Genomic DNA, 20,809 nt, shown 5'->3' with positions numbered 1-20,809 from the left:
TGTTCTTTCAAGACTTAAAAGACATAGAGTTTTCAAATATACATTTCCTGGTGACAGTAAAAGAAACTACACAAACCCAAATAAACATGAAGGTAGGAAATTAAATTTATTCCTAACACCTCCACTCAGAGACAGAATCACTAATTCTGTCATGTTAAATTGAAAATACTTAAATTTTAATGAATAATCTTATACTGAATATTCTACACTTAATTAAAAAGAAATAAATCTATTCATCGTGTACTCATAATCATGTTCTTATAAAATCTCACAGATGCTTTCCTGACATATAGTACCATGAGAAAATCTAAATGTAATGTCATGGATAAGAAGAGTTCTAAACTAAAACTGTTCTACCAGAATGTCGTTCAACTGCTAAAATTGGAAATTATACTGGCAAAAAGTTTAAAAATTTTCTGGCCCAGAATACTTGCTAAACTGCTCAAAACCCCAGCGCAGGCACATTGGCATAGAAATAATGCACAGTGTATCTCATTATTATTTCCCCAGCAAAGCAACGTGTACACTGAAGAGAGGACTGCAGACAGGCTAGGATAAACAGAGGATTCTAAACCTCCTTCATTTTTAGCATTCTTAGTAGTTTTTTCAAGGTGTGCCAAGTCCAAAGGAAGTAGCTAACAATTCTGTTATAATTATACAGTTAGGCCCCAATAATTTAATAAATACATGTGTCCTAACAATTAACTAGCCATTTGAAAAGTTATACCCATAAACTAAGAGAAATAGTTTTATTTCATTCTTAAATTTTTAGTGTGTTTTCTTATATTATTATATTTTTTATACCTTTATTTTACTTATTTTTATGTGATGCTGAGGATCAAGCCCAGTGCCTCAAACATGCTAGGCAAGCCCTCTACCACTGAGTTACAACCACAGCCCCAACATTCTTAAATGACCACAGTTACTTTCTAATGGGATGTGTGCATCTGATGAGCATTGCACAACTTCTCAAATTTGGAACTGGATTGAATACCACCACCCTCATTTCCTGTTTCACACTGATTTTGTGCTTTTTATCATAGCAACTGTCAAAAACTAACTCTGCAAAAAACATGATGATATCAAAAAGAATGCAGCACAGTCTACTGCTGACACTGGAAACTTCCTTAGAGCAGAGGTTCCAGTGACTTTGTGCAGTACTCAGGGCAGCTGGTTTGGTGTAGTTTGGCCGTTGCGGGTCTAGGATAACCTGGTTCCATTGCCCTATTTAACTTTGTAAAAATGGTAGGAACCCCTCAAAAAATGGCCGTCTTTGAAAGATTCAATGTTTCTGATGTATAAACTCTTGGTTCTGTTTTTAGTGCAGAGATCCAAACTGGGATACATATTCATTAGTTATAGGAGAAAAAAGAAATCCTCCTTTCTCATGGATTCCCAAGGAATGCACATGCCACTGGGTCCTGATGGAGCTCTACCTTCAGATTCCTATTGCTCCTACTCATATGAATGCTTGTTATGACCATTAATCATATAATCTACTTTATAACAAAACCCTTTAATTAAATACTTAATCCAAAAGGTGAATGAATATTACCTGCGAATGATATTAAAAATACTTAAGAAGTCATTTGTTGGGGCTAGATTGTGGCTCAGTTGTAGAGCACTTGCCTAGCATGTGTGAGGCACTGGGTTCGATTCTTAGCACCACATATAAATAAATGAATGAAATAAAGGTCTATCAATATCTAAAAAATTTTTTTTTAAAAAAAGAAGTCATTTGTTAGAAGAAAGGAAAAAACAATAACAGAGCCCCCTGGATTTATAAATAATCTGTAATAGTAATTAAAAAAAATCCTGGATTGGCAGAATAATGACCCACTCCCACGAAAATATTCACAGCTTCATCTCTGGAATTTGTGAATAAGCTGTCTTAAGCAAAGGCGCTTAATTAAGGCTGAGGTGAAATTAAGGTTGCTAATCAGCTGAGTTTAAAATTGGGAGATTATCCTGGATTATTGGAGAGGGCCCAGTTTAATCAATCACCATTGATTCCTTAAAAGTGGAATAAGAAGCCAAGAAAGGAAGGCAAAAGAGAAGAGAAAAGGAGACTGAGAAAGAGTATGGGAGAAGGGTAGGGAAGCAGTGTGAGAGGACTTGGCCTTCTGCTGCTGTTTGATGATGGAGGACAGACCACAAATCAGAAATAAGGGGTTTACCTCTAGAAGCTAGAAAAGGTGAGAAAACAGGTAAATAGGTTCTTCCCTTAAGTCCACCCACACTTTGATTTTTTTTTTTTTGGGGGGTTGGGTACCAGGGATTGGACTCAGGGCACTCAATCACTGAACCACATCCCCAGCCCTATTTTGTATTTTATTTAGAGGCAGGGTCTTACTGAGTTGGCTTAGTGCCTCACTTTTGCTGAGGCTGGCTTTGAACTCTGGATCCTCCTGCCTCAGCCTTCCAAGTCACTGGGATTACAGGCATGCACCACCATGCCTGGTCCCACACTTTGATTTTAGCCCAGGAAAACCTATGGTGAATCTCCTTCTAAACCACAGAGCTATAAGAATATAAAGTCATGTTAAGTCACTAAATTTATGTAACTTAGAACAGTTATATAAACAGAGCCTGGCTTCATATTAATAATAAAGAACAACAACTATAAATGTTTCAGATAAATTAGATGAGCTAAGAAAATTGGTTATAACATATTTTCAACAGGTATTTCCAGTAAGTTTTGCTTTTGTATTAATAAAGAAAGGCAAAAATAAAATAAAGTTATAGGTATTGTTCAAAGAATTTTACTGGTATACAGTAAATATCTTACCTTTCTGCCCTTATTTTTATTATTAAAATTATAAAAATCTCTGTATCACGCTCTAATATGAATTTTTTAAAAATCAGTTTTTCCATATTATGAGTTTTAGCCCAAGAATATCCTTCTTTTCCATATGCAAAATACTGATTAAAGTATTTTTTATTATTTCTTGGGCTCTTTTTAGATGGAGGATGGCATGATGATTGGACAAGGGAAACCGTTTTGTGTATTTAACAAATGGAAAGCAAGAAAAAGTCCTACTATCAGAGAATGTTTACTTCCATGAACTAAAAATACTTATTCAAAGTTCAAAAACAGCTTGTGCTCACCCGTGGTCAAAGGCAGATGTGTGATACTATTCAAACAGGTCAGGGTGAACCATGTGGATGACAGTGTAGCCCCAGAAAATAGGAGGAGAAGAATTAGCTTCAGCATACCCCGGATAAAATCTGCAAACCTGAAAAGAAACACTGTTCTATTAATTCTATCTGAACTCTTAAGTGTTATTTAAATTAGTAACATGCTTTCATTAAACAATAGAGAATTTTCCATGCTTTATTTTAAAACTAGCTATATTTTTATTTTATTTTTTAATTGACACATTTTCTTGTATGTATGATGTTACTTTGTAATATGTTTTTTCTCTTACAAAACAAAATGTCATCTCTGTTTGGATCTATAACTCATAGGATGGATTTTGAGTTTTTAAATATCAGTTTAGTTTTCTTTATATATTCTATACTTTTAAAGCATTCTACAATGAACACACATTATCCCAGTTTGAGAAAATAGGCTATTTTGTTGACATAAACTTGCAAAGACGGCTCTCCCAAAATTCAGGCTCAGAGAAAAAATACAAGTGCTTACACCAGAGCCTTTGAGGTCCCATGTGACCTGATCCTGTCTGTTCCCCCTTCCCTTGCTATGCTCCTGTTGGGTGGCTGTGCTTCTGTTTCTCATACATGCTAAGGTTGCTTCCCACAGTAATGGATACATTTTGTACTTATCCCATCTGCCCGGAATGTTGGTACTCCCAGACCCTCAGATGGCTCTCCTGCTCATCCTTCAGTTCATTCAGGTCTCAGTTCAACATGGCTCTTCAGGCTCATGAGTCCTCCCCATCATGGATCCACATTTCACTTTATTTCTCCATAGTATTTTTTTTTTCTTTTGGAAATTGTTTTATTTTTGCATTTTTAAAATTTATTTTGTCTTCCCTACTAGACTGTAAGCTTCCTAAAAGCAAGAATACAGCATCTGGGAACACTAAATACTATTCTATGGAGTTTGGAACTTCCATAGCATTTTAAGTTCTCAAATCACTACCTTTTCCCAGAATCAATGTGAAACTGAAAGGCATGCCAAAACTTTTTCCCATTTGCCAATTGCTTTTCCTCACGTGCAGACTGTTAAATGTTTAAAGTGCAATCCTTTGGCTGTGTCTCTACATCATTTACTTCATCCTTCAGAATCACTTCTATGATAGAAAAGTTGATCCTGTCCCCAAAATGACATTTCCCATGTTATCTTCATTTTGAAATTTTAAAAACAGATTATAATCACTATTGTAATTATGTGTCCTATGTAACACTTTCTGTATTATCCTTTGTTTTATACTTATTTGACATGATATGGTTAATCATGTTTGTTAGTAAAAACTAAGATGATTTCCTGTGAGAGCTGATGCCATCTTTTGGTAGAAAAAATGGATGTGCTTTTTGCTCAGTGACAAGTTCATTTTCTATGACAATTCACAAGCAGAAAATTCTGTGTACTCTGAAAAAGGTTCCACAGCTTGATAGAAATGAACCTCAAAAAATGCAAAACACTGGTCTTAATTCCAAGCTGCCTGAACACTTTTCAGATTTACATTTTGGATGCTATATAAACTCATCAGATAGGCAGGTGACAAGGTATGAGAGACTAAAACAGCTTTCAGATACAAATCACAGTTGAACTGCAAAAAAGTTTCACAGAACTTGATCATACAAGAATAAAATGATCCTGGTGGTCTGTTGTTTTTGAGGTCATTGTCCTTTCAAATGGCTGACACCACCAAAGAATATTAGGACCAAATAGCACCTTTAATAATGGTCTTTAGCAATGTAAGCATGAAAAATTACTCAAAGCACTCATGTCTGTAAGGAAATTTCATTCTAGGGAATCCTTGAAAAATGGTGTTCAGAAAATAATTTCAAAAGTTGATTTTAGGCCTTATAAATAACTAAAATTTGATTTCTGATCCTAGAATAAGAGAAGTACTTTTTAGAACTTTCAATTCAACAAATTAAAAAGCAGAGTGTCATCATTACAATTTAACCTTCTAAATGAGTATCTGTAGTTAAAAATTAAAGGATTATAGAAAGAAAATAAAGAGAAGAATGTGAGATGCCACTTCTTATTTCCTCTTTGACCTATTTGGTGCTCAGAATAGGATTTGATCAAAGATGATACACTATAATAGACTTGTAGATTTAATTAGAAAAATTAGGTATGATTCTTGTCAAAATGTGCTGAGTCAGTGTTTTTATTACCAGTGAAGTGATTTCCTACAAAAATGTTTTCTATCCTGTTTCTTTAGCTTTTAGATTTTATTCTTATAATTTCCTAACTTATAAAAACCTCAAACAAAGAGATTTAGAAGTTACGGTATCAATTTATTCTTTTTTATTTTTAATTTTTAGTTGTTGATGGACCTTTATTTTATTCATTTACTTATATGCAGTGCTGAGAATCAAACTCAGTGCCTCACACATGCTAGGCAAGTGCTCTACCACTAAGCCACAACCCCAGCCCCTCGATTTATTCTTTCATTATCCCAGAAACACTATGCAAACTGTAAGATATATTACCTGTGTCAATTATGTTTAAGTATTTAGATACTGAGGTGATTTACACATCTTATTTGATCACCTCAAATATATAATTAGATTCTCCTCTTCCTGACAAAGTTGATTATCTAATTTGTAAATGACTTGGGAGTTGAAGGAATACTCTCTTTGAAACACCACGAGTAATTTTATAGGTAGTAATCTAAGAATGACACTTCCATTCTTTTCTTTTCTTTTTTTAGAATAAATGAGACAGACACTTTTCCTTCTTCTGATTCATTCTAAAAATGTGTAGTCATAATAGTTCAAGATCAAAAGGAGTTTGATGAAACTGGAAACCTTTATGAACATTTTTCATCAAAATGGGATAACCTTAGGGACAGACCTACCCAAAACACCAGAAACACATATCTGCTACTGGCAGACTGCCTTCTCATGCAAAGTTCTAGAGATGCTCTTAAAAATGATTCAACTCTTTCTTATTCTTGTTAACTGTTGATTTACCTTTCTTTGGGTTCCATTTGGAGATGTTGTTCTCGAACAACATGGAGAGAAACAGCTTAATTACACTGGAAATACATTTTTGGTCCACAAAAAACATTTTAGGAAGGACTACTTCTGAGAAGGATTCCTGTAGCAGTAAATTCTATTCACTGCATGTGACTTTCTGACTTTTGCCTGTTCTACTTTCTCCTGAATTTTAATGTTTCTTTAGAAGAGCCTATTTCTCTTTGGGCTTTCCCCCCTCTTCTGTCCACTCATATTTGATACAAAATATTCTTACCTTGCCATAGCTATACCAACAACACAGCCTCCAACTATGGACCAAAATCCAATCCAGCCAGCATCTACCTGTTAACAAAGCAGGAGACATATTTAAGGCAAGACTGTCATGTTGCAATTTAGAAAATGAAAAAGAAATCCTTTATGAACAATGTGTTAACAGTCACTGACAACAGATCTGGGAAATATCATTTAAGAAAATGGATAAAACGAAAGGATCTTCCTGAAGCTGATTTAACACTAACTTATGTATATGTCCTTGATTAATTTTTAATGGAATATTTAAATCAATCAAATAATCACATTGTTATTAAATGTATTTTTCATTATGTTCTACATTGTACTAGGAATTCTTAAGACAATGGGAAAAGTACAGAAATGATCATTTGGTTCAAAAAGTTTAAATATAATCATCATACATGAAACTACTAGGAAATAATTGGGGGCTAAAATGCCCGGCAACATCTAAAAATGTATTGAGAGATGAGAGAAGGAGGGAGGGAGGGAGAAATGTGTGGATGAGCAAGAGAATGGATAGAAAAAGAGAAGATGAGTTGGGTTTCAAATGTATAGCATATTCTCTTGACTAAACACTTCCATCCCTGCCATTTACTAGCTTTGTCATCCTGGGCAAATTATGTCTTCTTACTTATTAAATGAATGCAATGAGATAATGTGTATATAGGACTAAGATCAGTGGCCAACACACAGGAAGTGCTCAATAAACGTTGGCTGTGGTTATTACCCAATGATGCTTCCCTACTTATCTCATGTTCTTTCTACCTTCATGCCACACTCTCTCAGGGAAATCTATAAATCCTGCCTATATTTCCTCATCACTCATGTACTTTAACTCTTTTTTAAACTTAATTTAAATTGGTACATTACAATTATACATATTAGTGGGATATATGCACATAACATAATTTCATTTCCTAGCATCTCTCCTTCTCCTCCCTTCTCTCCCTCCCCTTACACATCACCATTATATGGTTTAGATATGAGGTGTCCCCAAAAAGCTCATGTGTGAGGCAGTGCAAGAATTTTCAGGGGTGAAATGATTAGATTATAAAAGATATAACCTAATCAGTGGATTATAAACCACTGATGGATTAACTGTTGGATGAAGTAGGTCACTGGGAGTGTGACTCTGGGGTTTATATTTTGTCTCTGGTGAGTGGAGCTCTCTCTGCTTCTTGGTTGCCATGCCCTGAGCTGCTTTCTTCCTTTACGCCCTTCCACCACGATGTTCTGCCTCACTGTGGGCCTAGAGCCAGAGTCACCCTAACATGGATTGAACCTCTGAAACTGTGAGCCAAAGTAAACTTTTTCCTCCTCTTCATTTCTCTTGTCATGTATGTTGGTCAGAGTGATGCAAAAGCTGACCAGAACACTCTCCTCTACTCTACTCATCTCTCCCTTATAATTTCACGAGATCCTCTATCCTGTTGTTTTCCTTTCTAACTTCCACATGTGAAAGAAAACATGAGTCTTGACTTTCTAAATCTGACTGATTTTGTTTAACATAATGCCCTCAAGTTCCATCCATTTTCTTGTAAATTATACAATTTCATTCTTTATAGCTGAGTAAAACTCCATTGTGTATATATATCACATTTTCTTTATACATTTGTCTACTGACAGACAACTAGTCTGGTTCCATACCTTAGCTACTGCCAAATGCATTGCTAAAAACACAAGTATGTATTGCTATAATGTGCTGACTTTAATTCTTTTGAATAAAATGTAGCTATAACTCCTATTATGACTTGCCTTTTGCACCAATACATACTCTCAGCCTCAATTTCCACACTGGTAGAACAGGGATAATAAATGTATAGTTTTCTAAGAGAGTCAAATCAGTTAATAAATGTAAAGTGTTTGATACATGTTAGTTGCTGCTTGTGTTTCTTAACATTGTTACATTTTTTTCTTCTCTTTTCCATTCCCAGGACCAGCACACTTGCTTATTATCTTGTTTCTTATTTCCAGATTCCTATAAAAACTTCTGCAATGGTCTTCACAATTTATTTTGCTCACTATCACCAGGATAGTTATCCCAGCTGTCCTTGTGGTTGTAGGGCAAAGTGCAAACTTGACCTGGCACTTGAGAGTTGTCCAAACTAATTTTTATCTTTTATTACTTTGAATCATATGCTTGTGTCAGGGTTTGCCAGTTGTCTATCAAATGTTATCTTCTACCTAGGTACTTAATAGATTACATGTGCTTGCTTCTCTCTGGTACATGCGACCATGTGACTAAGTTCTCATTGATGGAAGGGAGCAGAAGTGAGGTATGTCACCTCCAGGTTAGAACCTGAATACAGCTCTGTGTTTCCTCCATGCTTTTTTTCCCTTTCCACCACTGCAGTTTGGATGTGGTCATCCAGATGCACACATGCATATAATGACAAGGTCCTGGGGGACAGAAGCACTATCTAGGTCTCTAAATCAGCACTAGGAAAATAACTGTCCCAACTCTGGCCAACTGTCCTAGATCATTATGCACACTGTCCTAGATTTTATGTGAATGAGAAATAAACTTCTTCTGAAGTGTCAGAATTTGGGGAGTCTACTTCTCACAGCAGCTTAGTCTAAGAAATACAAGAGCTTTACACAAGTTTTTTGATATACCAGTGTTTGCCCCCAGAAGCAAACAAAAAATGTTCTGAAGAAAGATGATATCCTGAAGCTCATATTACTACAAGGTTTTTATACCACTGCATTTGGGGCAGGAGAACTCTTTGTTCTGCAGGACTACCCCTGTCAGGGCAGGGCATTTAATACCACTGTCCAAGGCTTGCTTAATGCTATTAGGTCTCCACAGACACTTCCACTTGGCCCCTCGGTGAATGGGGTTTTGGGCCTGGCTAAGGACCTCTGAGCAGCTGGTGGTACTGATGCTTGGCCTTTGAGACCAGTTTGTGCTTTTTTGCCTCCTTTGTTCATGATACTCACTTCTAGTTAGTAAAATTCTATCCAATAATTAAAACTTTGTTTTAATTTTCTTGGTTTAATTTAATTTTAAATTTCACCTTAATACCTTTAATTCATGTTCTCTATATCTGGCAGTGTTTGTATACAGAAAGATTCTTGAAAGGGCTTCCTAGGGTTTACGATACAAAGCATAGATATGCAAAATCAGCACCATTTAAACAGGTATTATACTTTTGCTCATTGGAGGTGAGCACATGTGGAATTCTTGCCATCCAGAAAAATAGGCCAGAAAGCTAAGGGAAGGTGTTCTTCTATGGTAAACATACAACTACGTTCTGCATGTTGGTGTCCTTTAAAATTCATGTGTTAGAACTTAATCCCCAATGTCATCAATTTCATAATATTAAGAGGAGGGCTTCAGGAAATGATCAAGTCCTGAGAGCTCTTCCCTCATGGATGGGATTAGTGCCCTTATATAAAAGTGGTCAAAGGTACTGCCTTGTCCCTTATGCCATGTGAGAACATAGCAAGAAGGCTCCAGCTCAAAGCAGAGAGCAGCTCTCTCCATACACCAAATTTGCTGGTGCCTTGAGTTTGGACTTCTAAGCTTCCAGATCAGGGAGAAATAATTTTGTATTATTATAAAATACCAGTCTAAGGCATTTTGTTTTAGCAGTCTGGATGGACTAACATAGGTAGAGTAGTGATTTGAATTAGAATTCTGGCCGAGAACTAGAAAATCTACCACATAGTAATCCAGAATTATGGAACCACGATCTAGGATAGGAAAGAAAGCCAGAAAAATATACCTGGTATTTGTTGACAATTTCCATTTAGGTGTGTCCCTAATTTCAGAAAACATGGTTAAGGGAGTGAAAAGTTATTAATAGCCTCATTGACTTAAAAAAGAAAAAAATATATAAATTTGGGACCTGGTAGAGGTGAGGCGGTCTTGTAACAACACCAGACTTCAATTGGGCACTCTGAAGGACCATATATCCAAAGGACCAGATCCGCAGAGTAAGGGGCACTGAAAAAAGATCACTCTGAGGAACCAAAGCCGTGCCTTAAATGATCTCAATTCCTGAAACTAGACTGATGTGATTTTGTGCCAGAAAAAAAAAAAAAAAAAAAAAAAAAACCACAAATTCTCTCTGGAAGAAAATAACATCATCTTGAAGGTTAAATTCTTTACAACTTTTCATATGCTATGTCTAGCACTCAGTCAAAACTCATGGAACACATAAAGTGATAAGAAAACTGGACTGAATGTCAAAACTGTAAACAGATCCACAGGGAATCGAGAAAATGAAATTATGAGATTCAGACTTTAAATTACTATTTTCGTTAAAGACAAGGTCGAGCATTTCTACAGAAATGTATAAACGCAAGCAAATTGAAATTTTATATCTTAAAATCATCAGAATTAAAATGAACTCATAGATGAATTTAATAGCAAAGCAGAGCTGAAAACTGAAATACTGAGTTGAGAGAAATGCTAGATAAAATATCAAGTCTGAAACACAAAAGGCAAAAGGATCAGAAAAAGTTCAGAAAAGAAAGATGCATGGAACACAGTATAAATGCAAAACATATGTAGAGTTCTCAGAAGAGAAATTAAAGAAAATGAAACACAAGTTTTGAAATGGTGTTGGTTAAGCGTTTTCAGGACCTGATGAGAGATATCAAACCCTAGATTCAAGAAGTCCTACAAGCCTCAAGTAGAATAAATTTAGAAAAATATCACCACCTAGTTACGTCACAATAAAAACCACTGGAGTCAGTGATAAATAGAAAATCTTAAAAGCAGTCATATTTTAAATCTGAGAGCTTTTAAATTTCTTTCATTTGCTCCTCTAAATCTCACTCTACTTTTTCTATCATAGTATTTGGAAGTAAAGAAGAAATGGATGTCATCAAGTATGGTAAAATGGGCATTTTTTGAAGAGATGAAACAGCCTTATTCTGAGACCAGAGAGAAAATAAAGAAATTAGAGTAGGAATAACAATAGATTTTATAATGGGGGTCATGATTTTCTTTTTTAAAAGTATTTTTTTAGTTGTAGATGGACATAATACATTTATTTATTTATTTATTTTTATGTGGTGCCGAGGACCAAACCCAGTGCCTCACATGTGCTAGGCAAGTGCTCCACCACTGAGCTACAACTCCAGCCCCACAATCCACAATTTTCTTTATGAATAATCTCCTCTATGCAGTATGGAGCAAGGACAAATGAAGAGGACAACAAAGATTTCTGTTTTTCACATCCTTAATTTCATCCACAAATGTGAAGTTCATGGCTATTATCAAATTAAAAACTGCTTCATAAGAATTTTGATTTTATAACAGTGATTTAGGACAATATTTTACCCAGTCTTTCAAGTTAAAACCAAGAACATGTAATCAGTATTGGTAAATTAAATGAACTAAAACAACTACTACATATAAAGAAACAGAGTACTTACTTGGCTGACATGTACTGGTGTTAAAATTAAGTCCAGAACTCCAGACCAGCCAGCAAATACACCAAGTGGGATAGCATATGCTAAAGCAATCATCAAAAATCTCAAATTGCTGTAAAAGAGAAGTAAAAGAAATGAATAATTTGCTAGTTTTAAAATTTCTAGGCAGTAGATTTCATTTTTGTTTTATTATTATTAAAGCTTTTGAAGATATTTTAATAGGCAATACAATTTAAGTAGCTCAAAGTTGAAAAGTTATAAAAATATGGGGGCATATCCCTTTTACTTCCATTTTCCTCTTCCTACATTTACCAATGCATCTCTTGGGTAACTGTCCAATGCAAATATATGTATATATTACATATATATACATATATATCCACATTTGTTAAACCTTGCTATTTTTTTTAACAGCTGGGAGGGAACCTTGTGCAAGGAAGGCAAACGCTCTACCATGAGCTACATCCCTAGCTCCTGAATTGTGCTTTTTTAAATGAAGAGATCTTAGAACTCTTTCTATAAACAGTAGAGAAATACCTTCTTCATTCTTTCAGCTGCACGGTATCCACTAAATATCATAAACATATGTAACCATACATATGTACTCTTACTCTTTTGCTCTTATAAAGTCATTTCACATCTGTGACAGTGCACCTGTAGGATCAATTCCTAGATGTGCAACTACCAGGCCAAAGCATATTTGTAGCTTTAACAGATACTGCTAACTGTCCTCTGCAGGAATTATACTTCTGCATACCTATCGAAAGGACTAAAATAAACATAGTGATAACACAAAAGTCTGACAAGGATGCACAAAAAGTGGATGACTTGCACTGATCGTGGTAATAAAAAATGGTGAAACCACACTGATAAATGGTTTGGGGAAAAAAACCCCCAACAACAACAACAACCCCAAACTACTGCTACTACCACACAATTCAGCAAATGCATATTGATCCCAGAAAATGAAAACTTACATTCACACAAAACCTGAATACAAATGTTTACAGCAGTTTTTTTTAGTAACAGCCCAAATCTAGAAATAACCCAGATATCACTCAGCAAATAAATGGTTAAGTAAACTATGGCACATTCATACCATGGAATACTACTCAGCAATAGAAAGGAATGAACTAGTGATATACCCAACAACCAATACCCAATGATGTCATTATTGGGGTAAACAGCACACATTACCTTTACTATATCTTACACTGTGTGGAAATCTAAAATTACCTCAAAATAAAAAGTTTAGCGTAAATGTTAATTGTAATGCAAAAATGTAATGAAAATAAGATACCATTCAAATAGCTTTTTAGAAAATACATAAAGTATTTAGAAATAAACCAGAAAGGCCAAGGACCTCTGTGGGGCAGGGAGGGTCACCTTTAATTTAATTAAGGCCACTGAGGATCAGAGACCTAGGCATTAGACCAGAGACCCTGCACCTACGAGAAGAAAATGTAGGCCCAACACTCCATCATATCAGTTTAGGACCTGACTTCCTCAACAAGACTCCTAAAGATTGAATGGACATCGAATTTTTACTGATTTTTATATGACTACAAATTCTAAAGACCAAGTAGACAGTCTAAGGAGTACAATATTTATTACACAAAACTATGCAGATCAAAGACTGAGGCACTAGAACAGAGGCCCTGAGACTAATAGAAGAAAAAGTAGGCCTAAATCGTCACTACGTTGGCCTAGGGTCTGACTTCCTTAACATGACTCCTAAGCACAAGAAGTAAAATCAGGAATCAATAAATGGGATGGATTCAAACTAAAATGCTTCTTCTAAGCACAGGAAACAAGAGCATGAAGAGAGAGCCTACAGAATGGGAGAAAATCTTTGCCAACTGTACCTCATTAGAACATTAATCTCCAGGGTATATAAAGAACTCAAAAAACTTAACATTAAAAAAAAAAAAAACCCAGTCAATAAATGGGCAAAGGAACTGAACCAACACTTCACAGAAGAAATACAAATGAGTAACAAATATATGAAAAAAATGCTCAACATCATCAGCAATTAGAGAAATGCAAATTAAACTACACTGAGATTTCATCTCACTCTCATCAGAATAGCAATTATCAAGAATACTAGCAACAATAAATGTGTTGAGGATGTAGGGAAAAGGGTACACTCAGACATTGCTGGTGGGCCTACAAATTGGTGCAACCATTCTGGAAAGCAGTATGGACATTCCTCAGAAAACTTGGAATGGAATTACCATTTGACCTAGTTATCCTACTCCTTGGTATAGATGCAAAAGAGTTAAAATCAGCATACTATAGTGATGCAGCCACATCAATGTTTACAGCAGCACAATTCACAGTAGCTAAGCTATGGAGCCAACCCAGGTGTCCTTCAACAGATGAATGGATAAAGAAATGTGCTATATATACACAATGGAATATTATGCAGCCATAAAAAAGAATGACTTTGTGACTTTTGCTGGTAAATGGCTGGATCTGGAGACTATCCTGCTAAGTGAAATAAGCCAATCCCAAAAATCCAAAGGTTGAATGTTTTTTCTGATATGTGGATGCTAACACACAATAAGGTGTGGGGAGGGGAAGAATAGAAGCTCAGTGGAATAGACAAAGGGGAATGAAAAGGGAGGGGGGATAAGAATAGAAAAGACAGTGGAATGAATCTGACACAACTTTTCTATGTACACATATGAATACACCACAATGAATCTCCACATTATGTACCACCACAGACTGGGATCCTAATTAGAATAAGATATATTCCATGTTTGTATACATATGTCAAAATATACTCTACTGTCAAGTACATCTAAAAAAAAAGAATAAAATTTTTAAAATAAAATAAATAATTGAGGCCACTAAGACAATCTAGATAGAAAGACAGCTTATACTGTCAATTCATGCAAATTAATCTATGAATTCAATGCAACCACAATTAAAATTCTAGTAGTAGTTTTTCCTAGAACTCAAAAAATTGCCCCAGAACTTATATGCAAGAATAAAAGTTCTTAAAAAAGCTAAGTCATCCATTTAAAAAATTAAAGAAAAAGCCCTTCTCCTATCAGATATGATAACAAACTGCAGCCAGAGTAACAAAAACAGAGCGGTACTGATTCAAGAATAAAAAGAACAATGAAGAACTGAGAGCTAAGACTCAGAAATTTGATACAGGATAAAGACAGTACTAAAAGGCTAAAGATATTTAGTAAGTGGTTCTGGTTTATTTTATGGAGCAGGGAGAACTCCTACATCATTAGTTAACATCATATATTAAGGTGGATTCTAAATGGATTGAAAACCTAAATGTGAAAGATAAAACCAAAAAGTTAATAATTAAGGAATCCATTAACAAAATTATCAGGTAGATGATAGACTGGAAGTAGATATTGGAAATTTAAAGATCAATGAGGAATTCGTATCTAAAATATGTAAATTATTAAGAAAAAGAAATTATGATTAGGAAATGGGCAAATGATATTAACAAAATTCTACAGTAACATGAAACAATCTCATACGGAGTCTGAAAACTACCAATAGTCGCAAAATGCAAATTAAACAAGAGATATATTAGTTTATATCTTAGACTGCAAAATTTAGAACAATGGATAATGCTAAGTTCAGTGGGCATCTTTGAGAACTATCTGGCAACACCTGGTAAATTAAGCTTGGACTATGCTGTGACCTCATAATCCTGTTGCAGGGTCTATTTTCCAAGGAAATTCTCAGGTCTTCAATTACAAGTATGAGGGTGTCACTGCAGTGAACTGCAGGCAATCTGGGTACACAGTGGGGATAGAGGGACAGACCATGGAGTACAAACACTAAGTGCACATAGAGTAGGAGGGACCCATCTTCAAAACAGAGTGCTCACATTATATGCAGACCTCATACACCTCCTGATGGAAGTGGCCTCAATAAGAGGCCACATAAAGAACAAAAACTAAACCAGAATCAGAGCTAGCTCTGCTAACAATTTATAGGAAACACAAAGGACAGAGGAACATGTTAAACCACACAAGGAGACAAGCAACAAAATCTAGACTTTGGGGATAAAAAAGCTAGCTCCTCAACAAATAAGTTGCAATGAAAACAGAGACAAATGGAAAGGAAATCCTTAGATTTTAAGGCATTTGAACCAAATGCAATGGGTAGATCTACTCTGGATCTTGACTCAAACTGTTAACAAAACTTACGAGACAAAAGGAAATTTAAATACTTCTTTGGTATTAGACAATTATTATTAAAAAGTTTTTAGGTAAGATAATGGCACTATATTTATGCTAAAAGGGTTCTTGTATTTTTAAAATATATCATACATATTGAAATATACCTTGATGAAATGATCTGTTCTTTGCAATATGCCTTGTAATATAAGAGGGGAAGTGGGCAGGGCAGAGATAAAACAAAATTGGCTGCACAATTTGATAATTGTTGACATTAGGTTATGGGCATATGGGGGCTATACTATTCTACCTTGTATATTACCACGTATTTCAAAATACAAAGTAAAAAAAATCCACAAAGTGCTTAATGTAAAAATCAAAATGGAATAATACATAAAGTATACCATCATTTAAATAAATTAAACACAGATCCATACAAAATAATTCATATATTGCAAGAGTACAAAGACAAAAGTGATGTACATATAAGGCATTTGAGAGGTGGTCTGGATGGAGGGAGTGGGATGGGAGTAGGAGATACAAACAAAAGAATGAATGAAAAAATAAATGAATAAATGTGTTCATGTGCCCTGAAGTAAAGAACATGTTTAACTTAAGGCTCTTCTCTTAGAGTCTAAAAGATAAAACAACTATCAATAAATATGACACCAATATAAGAAGGGAGAGAAGTATTTACATTAGGTTATACAGGTTGAAAGCATTATTAAGAGAAGGGAATCTTATGAATAGTAAATAAATGATTGTGGTGAAAAACATGGAGCAGAGTTATTGATGGTTTTTATTTTTTGGCCCAGAAGTGGAATTAAAATTTAGAGAGGCAGTAACTCTGATTAATCCAGGAAATTCTTTGAAAAGATCAGGGAAAATCAGACCCTAGGTAAGGGAAGTGAGGCAAGGCAGGCCCACAGACCTCTCCCAGGGGGGCACAGAGGTGGAGCAGGCCATAGTGCAGCTACAGACAAAATGGGAAGAGACCAAGGAGGTCAGGCATTGGTGAAAAGGCCTTTTTATGGAGAACAAAAGACATACTTTATGGTTCAAACACAAAATGAAGATCCTGATTCTTGGGTAATTAGAAGCCAACACAGGTATACTGTGGTCAGAGGGATAATTTATTGTTCTTTCCTTGTCAGAAAAATCTTGTACATAACTGTGGAAGCTTAAAAGCCTTTAATGACTCCTATTTCCTACATAATAGTTCAAGATTATTAGTTCAAAGTTACTATTATATGACTCCCATCTAACTCTCTAGCTTTATCTACTGGTATCTAACTTCTGCTGCTGGCTTTGCATGGAGAAAAATTTAGCTAAATAGTGTCTTATTTATTTTTTGGTTTATTTATTTGTTTATTTTTAGATTCAAGATATTTTACTAACATCTACTACAAACAGTAAGATAGCTTAGACTACCAAGTGCAAACTCAACATACAAAAATCAGTAGTTTACATATATTCAAACATTATTTTTAATTACCATTTTAAACTGTCATTTTACAAATGTGTACTACTGACCATAATTCACCTTAACTAATATTTTTCTTTGTTTATTATGTTGAAGGCAATGTACCAGGTGATGTAGAGAAGTGGTTTTCAAAGCTTCTCAGTATATGCCAGCATAGGAAATTTATTTTAATTCTGTGACCTACCCTTTATATACTCAAACAAACAAAAAGTATGTTTATTACATGTGATACAATATTTTCTAATCTGTACCAGGCTTGGTGGCACACTCCTGTAATCCCAGCAGCTCGGGAGGATGAGGCAGGAGGATCGAAAATTCAAAGCCAGCCTCAGCAAAAGTGAGGCATTAAGCAACTCAGTGAGACCCTGTCTCTAAATAAAATACAAAATAGGGTTGGGGATGTGGCTCAGTGTACATCCCTGGTACCCCCCCACCCCCTAAAATATATATTTTCTATTATGTTCCACCCCACATGGTTTTTAAAAAGTAATGGTCAACTCACTGAAAAATTTAGCTGTTTGAAAAATAATGAAATGTGGCTAGTGCAACTGAGGGTAAATTTTAAATTTTATCTCATCTTAACTAATTTAAGTCTAAACTTTAAAACATGCAGCAAAAAGTATCTTTCCACCAAAAAATCTTTAATTTTTTAAAATTTATTTTTATTTTATTTTTTATGGTGTTGGCAATCAAATTCAGGTCAAGTGCTCTACCACCAAGCTACATCCCCAGCCCCCCAAACTTTATTTTGTAGAACAATGTTTCAATTTACCAGGGGCAACGTGTAAGGTAGTAATAGAGTGAGCACACTGGCATATGAGTTTTCTAGTGTTATTACCCATCACTGATCTTCCTGGTGTCAATGAACTGATTCAGTTCCAATTATTTTTTTTATATACACTGATATAACTTTGTAATTTGCTCATTTGAATATTTCATGTAGGAAGAAAATATGAGACTGGAATGGAAAAAGGCATGTTGCAAATTTCACCATGAATGACACTGTAATTTGCTGAAGCAGAGCAAAATAAAATGTCTGCTGTGAGAAAAGAAATTTAAGTGGACAGTATTAACAGACATTTTATTATGTGTGTGCATGTGTGTATCTACGCCTATCTGTGTATCTATCATTAGAGTAACCAAATAATGTCACATGCATGTATGCATGTATAAATGCAGCACAATGAATCCTACTTTTATGTATGATTATTATGCATCAATTTAAAAAATAAATAGAAGAAAGAGGGTCAGGGGAGGGAGGATGGCAGGAAAAGGGGGAGGAGGCAGGGGGAAAGGAAGCAAATGGAGCAAATTATGTTATGTGCATTTCTTAATATGTCACAATCCACTACTATGTATAATTATAATGCACTAATAAAAACATAAAAAAGAAATTCTCAGCAAATGCTCAGTGAAGTTTTATAAGAAGTTTCTTTTTAACAGTCAAAAAAGTATCAAGAAAATTAGTTGATGGAAATCAGAATTAAATGTCCAAGAATCATTCTAAAACAACTTTTAATATATTTGAACTTATGATTTTGATGAGCTATAAAATGGTATGGATTTTTACATAAAAAGAAAACCATTTTTCAATGGAGAACTGGTAAAAAATGTTATTTTAGCTGTGGAAATTTTGTTAAAAATTATGAGGAAAAAATTAAAAACAAAAACTATGTTCTACAGACCTTTAGTTAAGCCCTGAACAATTGCCTACAGAATTTGAGACTATTCTATAATATCCAAATTGTGTTAATTCAAATGTAATTACTTATTTTCAATTTAGTGCAAAATGGGAAAAACTACTCACTACTTTTCAACTGTAAATTTAATGACACCCAAATATACATTAAATAGTCCAATAAAAATTTAGTGTCCACAAACCCAAATAAATACAATTTCTCATACTAGACAAAGGGGCCAAAAATATGCAATGGAGAAAAGATAGCCTCTTCAACAAATGGTGCTGGGAAAACTGGAAATCCATATGCAACAGAATGAAATTAAACCCCTATCTCTCACCCTGCACAAAACTCAACTCAAAATGGATCAAGGACCTCGGAATCAGAACAGAGACCCTGCATCTTATAGAAGAAAAAGTAGGTCCAAACCTTCAACTTGTTGGCTTAGGATCAGACTTCCTCAACAGGACTCCCATAGCTCAAGAAATAAAAGCAAGAATCAATAACTGGGATAGATTCAAACTAAATAGCTTTCTCTCAGTAAAGAAACTATCAGTAATGTGAAGAGAGAGCCTACAGAGTGGGAGAATATCTTTGCCACTCATACTTCAGCTAGAGCGCTAATTTCCAGAATCAATAAAGAACTCCAAAAACTCTACACCAAGAATACAAATCATCCAATCAACAAATGGGCTAAGGAAATGAACAGACACTTCACAGAAGAAGATCTACAAGCAATCAACAGATATATGAAAAAATGTTCAACATCTCTAGTAATAAGAGAAATGCATATCAAAACTACACTAAGATTCCATCTCACCCCAATTAGAATGGTGATTATCAAGAACACAAGCAAAAATAGGTGTTGGATAGGATGTGGGGAAAAAGGTACACTCATCCATTGCTGGTGGGGTTGCAAATTAGTGCAGCCACCCTGGAAAGCAGTGTGGAGATTCCTCAGAAAGCTTGGAATGGAACTACCATTTGACCCATCTAGCCCACTCCTTGGCCTATACCCAAAGGACTTAAAATCAGCATACTATAGAGATACAGTCACATCAATGTTCATTGCTGCTCAATTCACCATAGCCAGATTGTGAAACCAACCTAGATGCCCTTCAGTTGATGAATGGATAAAGAAACTGTGGCGCATATATATATATATATGTATATATATATATACACACACACACACACACACACACACAATGGAATATTACTCTGCCATGAAGAATGATAAAATTATGGCATTTACAGGCAAATAGATGAAATTGGAGAATATCATGCTAAGTGAGATAAGCCAATCTCAAAAAACTAAAGGACGAATGATCTCACTGATAAGCGGATGAGGACATATAATGGGGGGTGGGAGGGGTTAGCGTTAGGGTTAGGGTTAGGTTTAGGGTTAGGGATAGGGAGGGTGGTAAGAATGGAGGAAGGAAGGACTGTATGGATGGAAAAGAGGGGTGGGAGGGGTGGGGGGAAAGGGAAAAAAAATAACAGAATGAATCAAACAACATTGCCCTATGTAAATTTATGATTACACAAATGGTATGCCTTGACTCCATGTACAAATAGAGAAACAACATGTATCTCATTTGTTTACAATAAAAAAAGTAAAATTAAAATTGAAAAGAAAAAGAAAATACAGAAGATGGAAGAAAGGAGTTTGACTGTTTTAACTGCAATAA

General features: G+C 35.0%; 1 protein-coding gene across 1 annotated transcript in view; it reads right to left on the bottom strand.

Annotated features, from left to right (window-relative positions):
* Positions 1–20,809, bottom strand: part of SLC49A4 (solute carrier family 49 member 4) — an 89,732-nt gene that overhangs the window by 23,095 nt on the left and 45,828 nt on the right. Inside the window, exons 5-7 of the mRNA XM_079155316.1 lie at positions 11,800–11,908; positions 6,395–6,462; positions 3,109–3,236 (exon numbers count right to left, since the gene is read on the bottom strand). Of these exons, the coding sequence (XP_079011442.1) occupies positions 3,109–3,236; positions 6,395–6,462; positions 11,800–11,908 (305 nt within the window). The remainder of the gene's footprint in view (positions 1–3,108; positions 3,237–6,394; positions 6,463–11,799; positions 11,909–20,809) is intronic.

Source organism: Sciurus vulgaris, assembly GCF_902686455.1.
Source record: "Sciurus vulgaris genome assembly, chromosome: 10".
Classification (NCBI taxonomy): Eukaryota; Metazoa; Chordata; class Mammalia; order Rodentia; family Sciuridae; genus Sciurus; species Sciurus vulgaris.
The sequence above is the reverse complement of the archived record's forward strand: the minus strand, read 5'-3'. Positions and strand labels throughout refer to the sequence as shown.